The 16,231-nt window shown below is 35.1% G+C and overlaps 1 protein-coding gene across 3 annotated transcripts in view; it reads left to right on the top strand.

Annotated features, from left to right (window-relative positions):
* Positions 1-16,231, top strand: part of adgrb3 (adhesion G protein-coupled receptor B3) — a gene marked incomplete at its 5' end in the record, with an annotated part of 190,655 nt that overhangs the window by 75,702 nt on the left and 98,722 nt on the right. For all 3 annotated transcript variants that reach the window (XM_081351642.1, XM_081351641.1, XM_081351640.1), the window contains 2 exons: positions 9,956-10,066; positions 13,208-13,369. In XM_081351642.1, coding sequence (XP_081207768.1) covers positions 9,956-10,066; positions 13,208-13,369 — 273 coding nt within the window. The remainder of the gene's footprint in view (positions 1-9,955; positions 10,067-13,207; positions 13,370-16,231) is intronic.

The raw sequence follows: 16,231 nt of genomic DNA, 5'->3' as shown, positions 1-16,231 counted from the left end.
CATGTTTAGCATGAGAATCCATCTCTTTAACACTGTAAACAACTCTGAATATATGAAACACCATTGTACCCCCCCTTTAATTGTAATGTGAGCAATAACAACTGTGCCACTGTAACTCCGTTAAATAATCATTTTTTTTTAATTAAATCAAATTTTGTTTTATTTTTGAACCCCCCGAAACACCTCGATTGTAGTCTTGAGTTTCCTTCTGGGATCGAACACGTCATAATATCCCTCATTTAAATCATTCCCGTCCCAGGCGTATGCAAATATGTGGGCGAGGCCTGGTTGAGTTGTTTTAGTAGTGTGTTAAAACTTGCATTTATGGTAAGGGGCGTGGCATTTCTGAAACACTCTCGAAGCGGTTGACCAATCACGACACATTGCTATAGCCGCCCAATCAGAGCGCACTGTGCTTTTTTGGAAGGAAGGGCTTCATATAGAGACAGGAACTAAAAAGAGCATTACTGAAAGACTGGGAAGAGAGATGCTGCAACAATGTAACATTTGTGAAAAAATAATGTGTGTTTTGAAAATTCAAGCATGAAAACCTATTCTATTAGACCCCAAAAACAAATCAAGACTTTGTAAAAGGTCATAATATGGCCTTATGATATTTTGAACTCAATCTTTAGACTTTGTCAATTTTTTTTTGTGTGTGTGTGTGTGTGTGTGTGTGTGTGTACTTGATAGGAGTTCCCTATGGTTTTGAGCTGCTTTTAATTTTCATATTCCCCAAAGAAAAAATAAATAAAATAATTCTCTGTCACAGCACTAGAGATACCAATTGTTTTGGTTTGTAATTTCTTCAGACAAATAAAAGCTGGAGCAAATGAGTACAGGAGCCCATAGAGCAAAGTTTGATATCTCTCACTTTTGATATACAGGGTGGGCCATTTATATGGATACACCGTAATAACATGGGAATGGTTGGTGATATTAAAGTCCTGTTTGTGGCACATTAGTATATGTCATGGTCACCACCCATCTTGAGGAGTTTGCCCCCTCACATATACTAATGTGCCACAAACAGGACTTTAATATCACCAACCATTCCCATGTTATTACAGTGTATCCACATAAATGGCCCACCCTGTATATTTCAGCATCAAAATTTGCTCTCATTTTAATCTCATTATCTCATTGTTGCCTAGAAGAAACAATTAACATATTAAAGAGATTTATTTTTTTTTTTCATGGAAAATTTTGCACTTATTTCTCTCACCCAATGGTGCAAATTAATTGCGCTGTGTTTGTTTCGTGAATTTTGTAATTTTTCTGCGGCTGAAATCAACATAACAGCTGTGAGGTAAAATCATAATTGTAAAAAGGACACGGAGCTGCGGAGTCCAAGATCAAATTCAGAGTTCTGTGTTGCTGTCAAGTGTATTATGCATAAATTTGTCTAGTACAAGAACAAGTCATGTATCCACGTCTGCGCTGTCACTGTTTGTAACTGTAACCATATTGTCAGTAAATATTTTATAGAATAATGGACTTCATTGAATTTCACAAGGCTCTGTTTATGCCTCTGGTCTGCTGTTTAGCACCTCTCACCCTAGGAAAACCACTCACAGTGCATATTCAGAATAGCAAGAGCTTTCGGTGTGTTTTGCAAGATTACAGAGTGCAGAAGCAACCTTTTAAAACATCCAAACGATACTCTCCTCTCCCTGGATCATTATCTTGCGTGAACATTCATCACTTCCCTCATTTTATGCAGGATTTCAACATCATCATAATTTAAAAGGCTCTCTGTGCTTTGAATATGTATGTTTCTCTCTCATGTATGACACTGGGAATGGATCTCAAGGCCTTTATGCGTGTATCTTTTTAATGTTTTTTTTGTTTTGTTTTTGTGCTCTCTTCTATGGAAGCCTGTTTCTGACACGGAATAAAAATTTGCAATTCTGACGAGTTTATATCTCACAATTCACACTTTTTTTTCCTAAGAATTATAACATATTTAACACAATTGTGAGTTATAATGTCCGAATTGTGAGAAATAAACGCACAAATTGTGAGTTTATGTCTCGCAATTCTGACTTTATAACTCACAATTGCTAGTTTATATCTCACAATTCTCTCTTGATAACATGCAATTCCGAGTATACTGTATAACTCAGAATTCTGACTTTAAAACTTGCAATTCCCAGTTTATAAATCAGAATTCTGACTTTATAACTTGCTATTGCGAGTTAATATCTCACAATTCTGACTTTACAACTTGCGGTTGCGAGTTAAGATCTCACAATTCTGACTTTTTAACTTGCAGTTGTCAGTTAATATCTCACAATTCTGACTTTATAACTTGCAATTCCATTTATAACTCAGAATTCCGACTTTAAAACTTGCAATTCTGACTTTATAGCTTGCAATTGCGAGTTAATATCTCACAATTCTGACTTTACAACTTGCAGTTGCGAGATAAGATCTCACAATTCTGACTTTACAACTTATAGTTGCGAGTTAAGATCTCACAATTCTGACTTTTTAACTTGGGTTGCCAGTTAATAACTCACAATTCTGACTTTATAACTTGCAATTCCATTTATAACTCAGAATTCTGACTTTAAAACTCAGAATTCTGACTTTAAAACTTGCAATTCTGACTTTATAGCTTGCAATTGCGATTTAATATCTCACAATTCTGACTTTACAACTTGCAGTTGCGAGATGAGATCTCACAATTCTGACTTTACAACTTGTAGTTGCGAGTTAAGATCTCACAATTCTGACTTTTTAACTTGCAATTTCATTTATAACTCAGAATTCCGACTTTAAAACTCGCAATTCTGACTTTATAGCTTGCAATTGTGAGTTAATATCTCACAATTCTGACTTCATAACTTGCAATTACCAGTTTATAAATCAAAATTCTGACTTTATAACTTGCAATTGCGAGTTAATATCTCAAAATTCTGACTTTATAACTTGCAATTCCCAGTTTATAACTCAGGATTTTGACTCTAAAACTCGCAATTCTGACTTTATAACTTGCAATTCCCAGTTTATAACTCAGAATTTTGACTCTAAAACTCACAATTCTGACTTTATAACTTGCAATTGCAAGTCTCTCACAATTCTGACTTTTTTCTCAGAATTGAGATATAAACTCACAATTCTGACTTTATAACTTGCAATTGCAAGTCTCTCACAATTCTGACTTTTTTCTCAGAATTGAGATATAAACTCACAATTATGAGTTATAAAATCTTAAATGTGAGATATGAAATTTGCAATTTTGAGAAAAAATACTTTTTTCTTGCAATTGCTAGTTTATATCCCACAATATTGACTTTATAAGTCGAAATTCTGACACGTAAACTCGCAATTGTCAAAAAGTCAGATTTTTTTTTTTCTTTCTGTGGAGGAAACAAGCTTTCAAACTCTTCTCTGCACTCCCTTCATCCATTTTCTCTCATTCTGGGTGTTTGGACAGAACAGCATCTCTTTTTTTTTTGTCAGAACAAGCTCACATGTGATTTAGCTGCTCTTTAGCCACGGCACAGAAAGCGAGCTGGAGTCTGAATCTCGCGGGGTGAATCCCTTTAGACAGCATGTCCCCTATTTTTCAAGTTATTGTCAGAGTAAAGAGCAGGGCTATCCATTCCCATCTAGTGTGGGTAGAGAGCCAGCACATAGATAGCTGTCTGCTTGGACTGTAATATAGATAGCTTGGACGCAATCTATCATGGGTAGCTTCTTTGTAGGACTGAACACAATTCTTGCTGTCCCAGCATCAGAAGCTGAACATTTGGGCTGAGCTTTGTGCCTCTGGGTCATGTTTGATCACCACAGCTGCTGTGGGCCACTGACTTTGTTCTGATGGCACCCGTACCAAACCTCCCATGGAACAAAGGATAGCGATAGTGATAGCTGAGTTTTCTTGAACCATAAATCAAGCTAGAACTGTTTCTTTTTTTGTGGCCCTGCATCATCTCACAGGGTGTTTTCTCTTTGTAGTTCAAGACCTCAAGAGCTTTACACTACTGTATATCAAAGACATAAGGTCGCACCAAACAACCATAAAAATAAATAAAGAGCCATGTAAGTATTCACCGTGCTAAGGGTGCAATAGTCTTTCATGTCTCAAGGTAGATTAATACGAAGGCCACATTAAAACTGTCTTGGACATTTTTTTTATCGTGCCTTTATTTTATTTATGCTACTATTCAGATCGGTTTACCCCTGATTTCCATTTTTTAAATATTACAATATACCAATGAAAAGGTTGCTAAGATTCTTGAAAATGTTTGTGAAAGAAGTATATTTTGCTCACCAAGGCTGTATTTACACAGCAAAAACAGTTAATACATTTTAAAATGTGTCAAAGCTGAATTTTCAGCATCATTACTCCAACCTTCAGTGTCACATGATCCTTCGGAAATCATATATATTGGAACAAGGATAAAACAATAATTACTATTATAAATAAAGTATTATAATTATTTTATTATTTTAAAAGTAGAATAATCTGCACAAGCCAAAAAAAAATTAAAAAAAAACATATTTTGGGTAATCAATAATTACCTGTCCCTTCTCAATCAGTATACTGTAAGGATTGAGAAGGGACAGACACATTTTATATATATATATATATACTGTATATATATACAAAAGTTATGCTTGGTTACCAAGGAGACTGCAGTGTCAGTGAAGAACATCTTGAGATGAAATATGATAAATGTGAGGTGTGAAGACCACAAAGGAAAAACAAGCTAGATATCACTTGTGAACAGAATATTTTTTTACAATGTCATTTTTAGTCAAAGTGTGAAAAGTTAGTTTAGTTAGTTATTTTTTTCTATTTTTTATTACACAATAGGACATTAGCTATGAAATTAATCTCGGCAAGAAAAAAATGACATTTCCACCACAAAATGACTTTGTGGAAAGGAAAAAAGACAGAGCTCTTCTCTGATACGTATTTGTCTTCGGTTAGCAGACGATGTTAGTGAGAATGTGAAAAGTATGTTTTTAGGGAGTCATTTTCACAGGCTCGAAATATCACCATTGTTGAAGAAACACCCTTACACGCTATTTGTAGTGAACAGTTCTGGAACAGATGGACTGTCTCAGAGCAAAAGTCTCATCATGTGCGATCACATTGTCCAAAGAGCTCTGTATTTCTCTTCACACTTCAAACATCACAGCTGCCTTGATCACAGCTTTCACCCGCACCTCTTGTTCAGTGATGTTGTGGACGTGTTTGATGAGCTCTTCATCAGCCGGGTGATTTGTGGATCGAGCTCCGTGATTTCCACCCCTGACCTCAGCTGTGCTCACGATAAACTCACAAACAGATCTGTATTACAAACCTTTTTAATCTTTAAAACGTATGCTAAAGCTCATGGATGATGCATAAAGACATGCGTCCCTGTAGACGGTATGGAAAAGTGAATCAAAATTCAACATCTTAATATAACTGCAACGCAGCTCTCAATCCGAATGCTTAATAATGCATGTAGGCTTTTACTTGTTTGTGCATGTGATTTCAATTTTAGGAAAAGAGTGTTAAAATTTAAATAACAAGCTCTATTAAAATAGTTCTAATCATCCATGTAAGTGGTATTTGCTATATGTGAATGACTATTCGCATCATTTCACTTACTTATGTCTGTTTACTGATGGAAGGCAAAATACCATGAATCCCACACTGATGCATTCCTATTTGAATAGTTATTTTTGATTTTTAAAAATGTTCTCCTCCTCTCTTTCTCTGACTCACTGTTGCTGTGGAAACATGCTGTTACAGAAGTGATGCTATAAGGATTCATTAGGTCTGCAGAGACTTTGTGATTCTTCTATTGAACAATTGAGACTCAATCAGTGTAGCCTGATATAGTTTATTGTCTCTAATGGGAACGTCTCTCTCTGACAACATAGACGTGTTCTCTCCGATACCGAAGTATATTGCCTGTTTTTCCTAAAGATATTTTGTCATCTCTGCTGAAAAGGGCAGTATAAACCAGACTGAATTCCTTGTGTTTAGTGCTGTGTGGATACTGCTCTGAAGTTGGTTAACTTGTGGAAGTTACTGGTAGCTAATTAACAGACATAATGGGGGAACCAGCGATCCCACAATATATACTAGTGATCATAGGGGTATTTTCAGCTGAGAAAATGATGCTTACAGCTTTTTGTGCTCAAAGGTACAAAGGGATCATCCTGGTGTTAAAGGGATAGTTCAGTCAAAAATTAAATCGTTTACTCACCCTCATGTTGTTCCAAACTTGTATGACTTTCTTTCTTCCATGAAACACAAAGGAGGATATTTTGAAGGGGTCCAAAATAATTTTGGAACCCATTGATTTTCATTGTATGGCAAAAAAAAAAAAAAAAAAAAAAAAAAAAAAAAACAGATATATTTAAAAGAATATCTTATAATCAAATTTAAAATTTGAATATTACTGCAAAATTATTTCACTGCTACTTGCATTATTAAGCATCGGAATAGCCTTTATTTATTTGTGCATGAGTGAAAGAGTGTTAAAGTCCCCCTGTGGTGAAAATCAAGCTTTTAATGTTGTTTATATGTTTATATGGTGTTTTTAATATGCTTTAAGACAAACCTTGTGCAAATTCATAAGTCAACACCACTGCTGAGTATTTTCTCCTTAAAACTGCAGTGAACCAAAGACAGTCTCAAAAACGTGGTTTGAAACCGCTGGTGTTTCTGACGTCACAAACTACCTTGTAACCAATCACGTCAACGAGTGGATCTCTGAGCTGGTGTGAGTGAGTGGAGGCGGGGCTAATTTGCAAATTCATAGAACCGTGTACTAAATGAGGCAAGTGTGTAGAGTTACATTCAAGCTACAATCTAGAGAGCATTTGATTGGACAATGAGAAAGCTGAAGTGCAGAGTGATGTCATCAAAATCATTAATCCATATCACACTGTAAACCCTAACGCTCAAAAAAATTAATTGGTTTGAGTAGGACAAACTTAAATTAAACTAATTAGTTCAGTCAAGTTAACTTTTATGAGTATTTAGTACTTTCTTTTTCTTTCAAGTTCACAGAACTGATATGTTTTAAGTAAACTGAACTGTTTCATTGTTTTGAGTTTTATGAAATTATTTATTTTAATTTAAACAAACTTAAGTTTAACTGAAATGGCTGGGATGTCTATTTCCCAGCATGCTTTGCCGATGGCACTTGAATGGGAGAGTAAATGCTAAAATTAAGTGTAATATAATGTTTTTTTTTTGTGCAAGATTAATGTTAAGTGGGATATTGAGTATTGATTAATGTTTTGTTATACTAATTTGGAAGAAGTTCTGTTAATGTTGGTTTTAGGATAGTTACCATCATGGTGACAAGTGGTGCATGCGGCTTGATTTGAGAGCAAATAAAATCTTTATATTGTTGCACTCATACAGCAAGTGCTGTATAACATACTATTGTTAGCATGATAACATAATAGTATGTTAGCAAACTAGCTTGTTAAAACTATAAGTTAATACTAATGAAAGTGTTCACATTGAGATTACATGAAGGTTTTAAGTTAAATGTATGAAATAGTGTACTCTGATTTTAATTGTTCTTAACGTGCAATTAAAATGAATATTTATTAACACAACGTTTCGGTCACACGACCTTCATCAGTTCCTTATCTGCTGAAACCTACCTAATTGGTCTTGTTATCCTACGCACCTATCACCTGCAGGTGTGCGATGGAGTTTGTTCACTAATTGTTCTTAACTTGAAATGTTTAATTGTTCTTAACTTGAAATGTTTAATTGTTCTTAACTTGAAATGTTTAATTGTTCTTAACTTGAAATGTTTAAGTATAAACTTAAAATCTGCCAGTTCTGCTTACTTAATCTTTGAATTTCAAAACTTAAAAAATTGAGGCAATCGATTGCCTTAAATTTTTTTAGTTCTGCTAACTTATTCGGATTTACAGTGTAGAGGAAGTGAGAGACTGTACGATTTTGAATGCTTATCTTCTAAATGCACATTTTGGAGCACACTAGCTTATAGATAACCTGAAGGCTAACATATTCATACTAAAATCATGGGAACTTTAATTTGTATGCTTACTTGTTTGTTAATTAACTAATTTCTAGACAAAATAATGATTGAGGAACGTAAAGTAAAGGAATACTTCACCCATAAATGAAAATGCTCTAACCTTTTACCCATGCGCTCCTCTTGTTGCTCTCAATGACGTCAATTTTTCATGACCCTGTGTCTAAAGGTATTATATTTGTTTAGAGAGCTAGGAGAGGTTATGATTTTCAGTGAGCAATGTCTCACATTTCAGTCAGAGCTTCACACAAAGCTATCAAAACACTTCAGAAGACTTAGAATATATAGCACATGACGTATGGACTACTTTTATGCAGGGTTTTGTTAGCTTTACAGCACTCATTTTCACATTTTCTGTTCCACAGAAGAAGAAAGGTCATATGGGTTTGGAACTACATGATTAAAAAAAATGATTTCAGAATGTTACTTCTTTTACAACCGCTTGGAACGTCCATGCCAGGACTGAAGTTGAGCATTTAGATAATTCCTTATTTATTATACCTACACACATTCCCACTTGTTACATCTTCAAATGCAGTTCTAGTGTAGCATTGTGTCAGAGAAATAAAAAAAACATGTTGCTTGAGGACAAGCCCTTGCCACCCACACTAACAATGTTTTTGTGACTTAGGTTGTAGTGTGACATTGCCATAATTTATACAGTATGTATTGTGGGCATGGGCGAGGCAGTGCTTTGAAGGTTTTTTTTTTTATTTTTTATTTTTTAAGTTGTACTGTAGAATGCAGAAAGGGAGTGGGGAAATGCTCTAGGCCCACTTGGGTCAAGGGCAGAGCCATAAACATATGTATGAACAAATATGGCTCTTGCAGCCACAGGCCTGAATTCTTCCATAACTGCATTATATTCAGTGTACTGTAGCTCTTAAACACACAGCCAGTGACCGTTCACCTCAAACCTTTGCTTCTCACTGTTGCAACATCATGGTTTCTGTTCTTAGGGTGAATTAGCAGTTGTGCTGTCTTTTTCCACTCACATGAATCAAGTAATTCCCAATTAGCAATGGAAGCATGGCTGTGTCTTATTGCTTGCACTACGAAACATGTATTGAAAACAAGACTGCAACTAAACGTAAAAGCAAATGTTTTATACGTGGATTGAGACGAGCTAAAATAGTTTCAACTGGGGTAATGATTAGGCTCATGGTGAGGCTTTTCGAATCAGGACACTTTGTTTGTTTCTGACGTAGCACTTTTAATGAAATAATTGATTATGATAAGAACAAAGACAAATTAACCATATTGTTGTGCCGAAAAGAGTGTAATTAATCCAAAACCAGCTTAGCATACAATTGCGAGATAATTCATCTTTTGATTTTCGGCAAGATGTAACAGCACATAATTCCTGTACTAATTCTGGTTCTTAACTAACTAATTATTCCAAAAGCCTGGATCTGTTGCAGGCACTGTGGATCAATCTAGCATGTCCATGACACCCCCCTTCCCTCGCCACCCCCCTTCCTTCCTCTGTGGCTTTCCAATGGCTTACACATGTTCCTTTCTCTTTTTTTTATCCTTTCTTTTTTGTTCGTTTTCGGGAAGGGATGGGAGGGGTGGAGGTTAATTCAACGTCTTGTTAAAATCCAATGTAAGTTGATTTTGCATGTGTTTCTCTGTGTCATAGTTGTGCTTCTAAGCTCAATTAATACTCCCAGCTCACCACTGATAAACCGTTCTGTGCTCTGTTCTCTGCTTTCCTCGAAAGGCTAAAGATAAACGACAAGAATGACGAGTTAAATAAAGTTGTCCATGTGTGATATTTTGTTTTAAAGCCATGTACTTGCGAGCCACCTCTACGTTCCAGAACTGTGATAAGCTCTTTTTTTCCCCTTTTCTCTCTCTCTTTCTGAAGATTTGTATCAAAGCCTAGTTTTCATGAACCTCTATTCTGTCCCTAGAATATGGAATGATCGGAGAACATACTGTAAAAAGTCAGCGGCCAAGATCAGTACATGACACAAAGGGCCTACAGGAGCGAGATGAATCTGCTAAATTTATGGCACAAACTGGTAATACAATAGTTATGCTTCTTTCCTTTCCTATGTAAACTAAACTTAATTTTCATCTTAAGTCACTTGCATGCTATCTTCTGTACTGCACCTTTAAGTGACAATGTTTATTTATCATATTTATTTTCTGTCCCTCTTCCACGTTGAGAAAAACAGAATTGGCCATTTTTGCACACTGACGAAGATGCCCAATTGGAATTTCTGGTTTCTATTTGTTTTGACAGTTTTTATGACTTTAACCACTAAAATCAGTAAATATAACCCAGACTTGTTTAAACAGAGATTAATTAAATGATGGTTAACATTTAACAGTAAACAAGTGGTTATACAGCTGTTTAGAGCCGGAATAACCCTTATATATTACCTTTTAAAGTGCCAAAAAAAAAAAAATACTTGTAGAAACTTGAAAATGTTTCTCTTTCTTTCCTTTGCTTTAATTTCCCTGATTTTCTTTGATTTGATTTTTTTTCCTGCATGTTCCCTAGACGATAATGGGGAGGGACGTTAAGCAGCCATCTTATTTTGTTTTGCACCTTTTTGTATATTTGTGACATCTGTGTAGCAATTAATATCATTTAAGTTGCAAATCATTGTGCATACTAAACCTTAACAACCTTGTTTCCATTCCAATCCAGTCTTTTCACGTGTTTGTTGATTTATTTCCATTTATAAATGAAAATCTGAACAGAATGCCATTCATCCTACATTTAGTTTCTCATTTTCAGATTGTCTGAGTTGTTGTACCACTTCATCCAGAGTTGATCCACCTTTCAATCTAATCTAATCTCTGAGAACGGCAGAGGAAATTGCCCATATGTGCCCAAGGGCATGCCAGGAGATTCTCTTGAAGTTAGAACAAACAAACCAATCTTGATTGTACTAGCATACATTTTGAGCATATTATCTTAAATTATTTATGGTCAGTATGCTCATTAGACTTAAACTGTTCATCGTTTCTTAAAACAATAAAATAGTTTATCGTATCCATTATTTGCTGATGACAGGCAAAATTAAAACTTTAAATGTTTAAGTTCAACATTTTCCTTCTCATACTATCCCTTTATTCAGCATCACATGGCAATTAAATCATTATCTTGTGGATATTGATAACATGTGCTTTTAGAGAGACAATTTTCTTGCTTATTAAATGTTTGGCAGTGTCAAAATTTCTCTGGAAATCAAATGTCTTATTGGTGTTTGGTCTGGCCATGCAATTGCTCATTGGGAATTACAGCCGATCCAGAGTGCAGTATTTAGCGAACACATATAAAGCACAAAGCTAATCTCTATGTGTTTGCCAGAAAGCAGCCTATGCTTTTAAACCAACAATTATGTAAACTTTATTTCGCAATCATGCATTCTAATGCCAGCAAACAATGCCAATGATTGAATTGACATTACAGTTGATAAATCATAATGTTTTCCAGCTCAGGACCGTAATCAAACGGAACTTCTAACAGCCTTGATTGTTTGGATTCGACATGGAAAGTTCTTCCATCAAGTGAATCTCAAATGTGACCAACGCTACTGAAAATTGCTGTGATCTGCTGAATATGCTGGGGGAAATCAACCCCGTACCCTTCTTTCTCGACAATCTCCAATTCTAATTGATTTCGCTTCAAAGAGACAAGAAGCTTTAGCAAAAAATCCAGAAGATCTGAGATCTAAAAGAAAAGTGAACTGCAGTCTAGACTGAGGGCCAGAGGTCTGTTCTTCTGTGCAACCGTAGTTAGTGGGAAACTAACTCTCATCAAAGATCATTCTCTAACTTTTAGAAGCCATGTTGCATGCATTCTGCATAGTTTATCATATTTTATATATTTCATCTATTAGTTTCGTTTGCCTTTTTCCTTTCAGTTTATTTCATCTAATTGATTGCATGCATGATTTTAAAATATAAATGACGTTAGTATTTTATTTTGGATGCTAATATAGTAAAAGCTCCTATTATATGATATTTATTTTGTGGCCACACAGTAAATTCAATATGATCCTGCTTTGAATATGCGTTAATCATAAATGCTTACAATTAGGATTTTAAAGGTTTTCTCATTGTCAACTGTCAATGTAATATTTGAATATATTTGTAAATTGTATTATGTTTAATGCCATTGTCATAAATGGGCCATTCTTATAACCACCAGGACAAGTTTGCTCATTTGTGCTCCTGGAAATCTTCCTTCCTGCAGAGTTTAGCTGTGTCCGAAACCAAAGGCAGATGTCTTGCTTTCCGGTCAGTCAATGATTTAACAGACTGTGTGAAGGTTTTTCCTAAGGAAACCGGTTTAGGACTGAGCCGGAATGTCATGTCTAATGATCTAGAACAAATTCAATTGAGCTTCGAGATAACCTAATGAATATTTAACATTAAGTTTTAAACTATATCATAAGTTATACATTATATTTATAAGCTAAATTCCAATTGCTCTGTCAGATACCATTTGTATTCTATTAACCAACCGCACACAGATGGATTCTGAGAAATAATTAAAGATAGTTCTCCCAAAAATTCTGTCATCATTTATTACCTTTGTCATTCCAAACCTGAATGACTTTCTTCAATGGAACACAAAAGAAGAAATGTTAAGAAATGTCTGTCTTTTGTCCATACAGTGAAAGTCATTTTCATTTAATGGACTGAAACATTCTTCAAAATATAAGAAAATCATGCAAGTTTGGAATGAAATGAGGGTGTGTAAAAAAATGATGACAGAATTTATATTTTTGGGTGACCTATTATTACCTTTAAGATCATGCCATCTCTGGTCAAAATAAGACCAGATATCAACTTACTTTACTGTTAACCTAACTACTTATACGACTTATCAAGGTCTTCAGGATCTAAATAGATATGTGTGTTTGAGCTAAACTCTGCAGAAAAGTAGATCTCTAGTAGCAAAACCCGGGCGTCTCTGCTGCGGAATAACTGAGCCCTGAAAGTCATTCAAGCAGGATCATATCAAATATACAGAAATTATGCTCCTTTTGAGCTCATTCCACTCTCCCTTAGAGCCTTTAAGATTTACTGTGGCTTCTTAGTGTGTAACTTCGTGAGACCCCTCCTGCTCCTACTGGCTCCACCCCCTCGGGTGTCACATGACCATTTTACTGCTTTTAACTGGTGTCACCCTTCTCCTACAGGTGACCCTGGTGCTGAGGAGTGGTCCCAGTGGAGCTCTTGCTCAGTTACATGCGGTCAAGGGTCGCAGGTGCGAACAAGAACATGTGTCTCACCTTACGGATCACACTGCAGCGGCCCTTTAAGAGAATCCAGGGTGTGCAATAACACTGCCCCCTGCCCAGGTAGTGCTAGTCACAGACACTGGACTGTCCTTCAGAATCTATATCTTTCATCTTCAGGGCAGAAAATTGCTGTCATTTTTTTAATTATTTGCTGTCATTGCTTCATGTTATGTTTTATATCCAATGTATTATTATTATTTTCATAATTAGTAGTTATTTTTCTTTGTGTATGCTATGATTTTTTTTTCCACTTGTGTATTCAATCATTCATCTTGTCCTTTGTTTTGTTTTGTTTCATGTTGCTTTATCAATTTTCTCATTAATTTGTCACTCTTTTCATGTTTCTCTTCTCATTGTATGACTTAGCCCAGCTTTTTATATAATTCCAGCGCCAACCTTGTTCAAACACAAAGTGAAACTTGTCAGAAGAGTGTTTGTTGGTGCATGCAGATGAAAAATGTCGAAGAAAGGGGGAAATGACTAATCTATCCCCCTGTGGCCAGAAAAAGCGATCTGAATTACCCTCTTGTTTTAAAATCTTTAATTACTGGAGGTATCGACCTTTAATTTATCATTTTCGGAGGTGCCATCTTAATGGAGTTAGGCTCAACGATACTACAGCGCCATTGAACAGGCTGTCAGCAGCTAACTGGATTTTTATTTCGAGTAAAAGTGCGTGAAAAGAGGCTTGTTTTTTTATCACGAGCTCTGAAAATGCAGTTCAGCTCTTTTAGGACTTTTGGTATTGGTAAATTAATGCTGTTTACACGTTACCTCAGCAACATTGAACTTATGTCACAAGCTAACTGGATTTTTATTTTAAGTAAAAGGGCATGGAAAGAGACTTGTTTACACCATTAGCTCTAAAAATGGCAATTCAGCTCTTTTAAGGCTTTTTATTTAGCTAAATCAATGGGGTTTACACAGTATTATTGTTATGCAGCTTTAACCCTTAACCCTACTGTACATTGTGGGGACCAAATGTCCCCAAAAGTATTTTATTTTGGTCCCCATGGGGAAAACAACTTATAAGACATACAGAATGATGTTTTCTGAAAATGTAAAAATGCAGACAGTTTTCTATGATGGTTGTGTTAAGGGTTAGGGGATAGAATATACAGTTTGTATAAAATCATTATGTCCCCATAAAACATGCAAACCCAACATTTGTGTGTGCGCATGCGTGCGTGTGTGTGTAAATTGTTACTGAAAGTGAAATCATCTTCAGCTGTGATAATTTGTTTTTTTAAGATAAACAGCAATATTTGACCATAGTATATTTAACTAAAGCACTAAAAAAAGTTATGAAATTTCACGTTATGCTCACGGTCAAGGGGAGGATTTATAAATGCTGCTAATTAACTTTCCTGCACATAAATTTAAGCATCATTAATGGAGCTGCTCCCCATCCAAGATTAAAGATGATACTCACACTTGCTGTTGAGTGCAGAATTTCTCTCAAACCATTTTTTAAAACATCTCGGATAAGTCTGGTGTTGGAAAAGGCTCGAAGGCACATATAAAAGACATAAGGCCTTTATGTTGGAAATAAGACCAACATGTCTCTTGAATGCTCAAATAAACTCATTGATTCTCCCTTTGGGAATAGCTTGGACAGCAGCCTAATTGAGCACAACATTGCTTTTCTTTTGAGGTAAACCCTTATTTCATATCATACTGTGTTATGCGACAAAAATAAATGCATTTATGCAATAAGTTATGCTCTAGCACACAATGCTTTCATACTACAGCATGTGCTTCATAATTTGAGAAAGTTCATATAGTCGGCCATATATATTGAAATTCCAAAAGATTCCAAACTCAATCCGAGTTCCCCTTTGGACATCTTTTGACACAAATCAAACAGTGCATTGGTTCTTTGAGATGTCAAAAAATGTCTGTTACATTGTTGAAGACAAATGTCATGTTTAATTCTAGTCCAGTGGTTCTCACCTGGCTTTTGCTTCAGAACCTTGATTTTACGTTGAACATCAAGTGGTGACCTAACAGACATGAAACTGAAACAAAATGTCCTTAAAAAAAACATTTTTATATATTAATTAATAGCAACTTACAGGATATATAGGAAAATTGGCTTCATTTAATCTTGAGTTTTGTTTTTATTTTTCCATTGATAAGAGGATGTCAGATAACTTACACTATGGGTCAGTACGATTTTGAAAGATATCTCTTATCCTCAGCAAGGCTGTATGTATTTATTAAAACACAGTAAAAACAGGATTGTTGTTAATTAATGTTACATATTTTCTTACATACATCAAAGCTAATTTTTTTTTCCAGCAGTGTTCAGAAATCATTCTAAAATGCTGATTTGGTGTTCATATAACATGACGTACTGTATTATCAATTTTTAAAAAGAAAGTTAGAATGTTAAAAAAGAATGGATTTTTTTTGTAGCAATGTAAAATCTTTTACTGTCACTTTTGATCGTCAAATAAAAATCCAACTGACCCCAAACTTTTGAACGGTAGTGTAGCAAGCTTCAAAATAATTTGCATAGAAATAATTTAGAATTGGACAGACTTTATAGACAACAAAACCAATTTTTTTATAAGCCTATTTATTTAGCTGTTCCAGCACACTTTAAGGGATAGTTAATATCTATTATTTGCATTGATTTAACCTGTTTTTTGTTGGTTCCCAAACCCATCAGTTTAAAACATCTGTATACCTTTAATACAAGTCAAAAGAACAACATAGACACTATTTTGTGACATCACCAAACTCCTTATAGATGTCAGCCCAACAGCAAATAAAAAAAAAATGGTTATGTTAATGGAAAAGTCATTGAGCTGTTTTTTGCGAAGGCCGGCTTTCCATGAGTGCTTCAACGAGAGTTTGTTTTTAATTAATGCTCTTTGAGTGGGACTGGAGTTTTCATTATACAGTAAGAGCATTAGA

This window comes from Scardinius erythrophthalmus (assembly GCF_964197995.2).
Source record: "Scardinius erythrophthalmus genome assembly, chromosome: 21".
NCBI lineage: Eukaryota > Metazoa > Chordata > Actinopteri > Cypriniformes > Leuciscidae > Scardinius > Scardinius erythrophthalmus.
The sequence above is the reverse complement of the archived record's forward strand: the minus strand, read 5'-3'. Positions and strand labels throughout refer to the sequence as shown.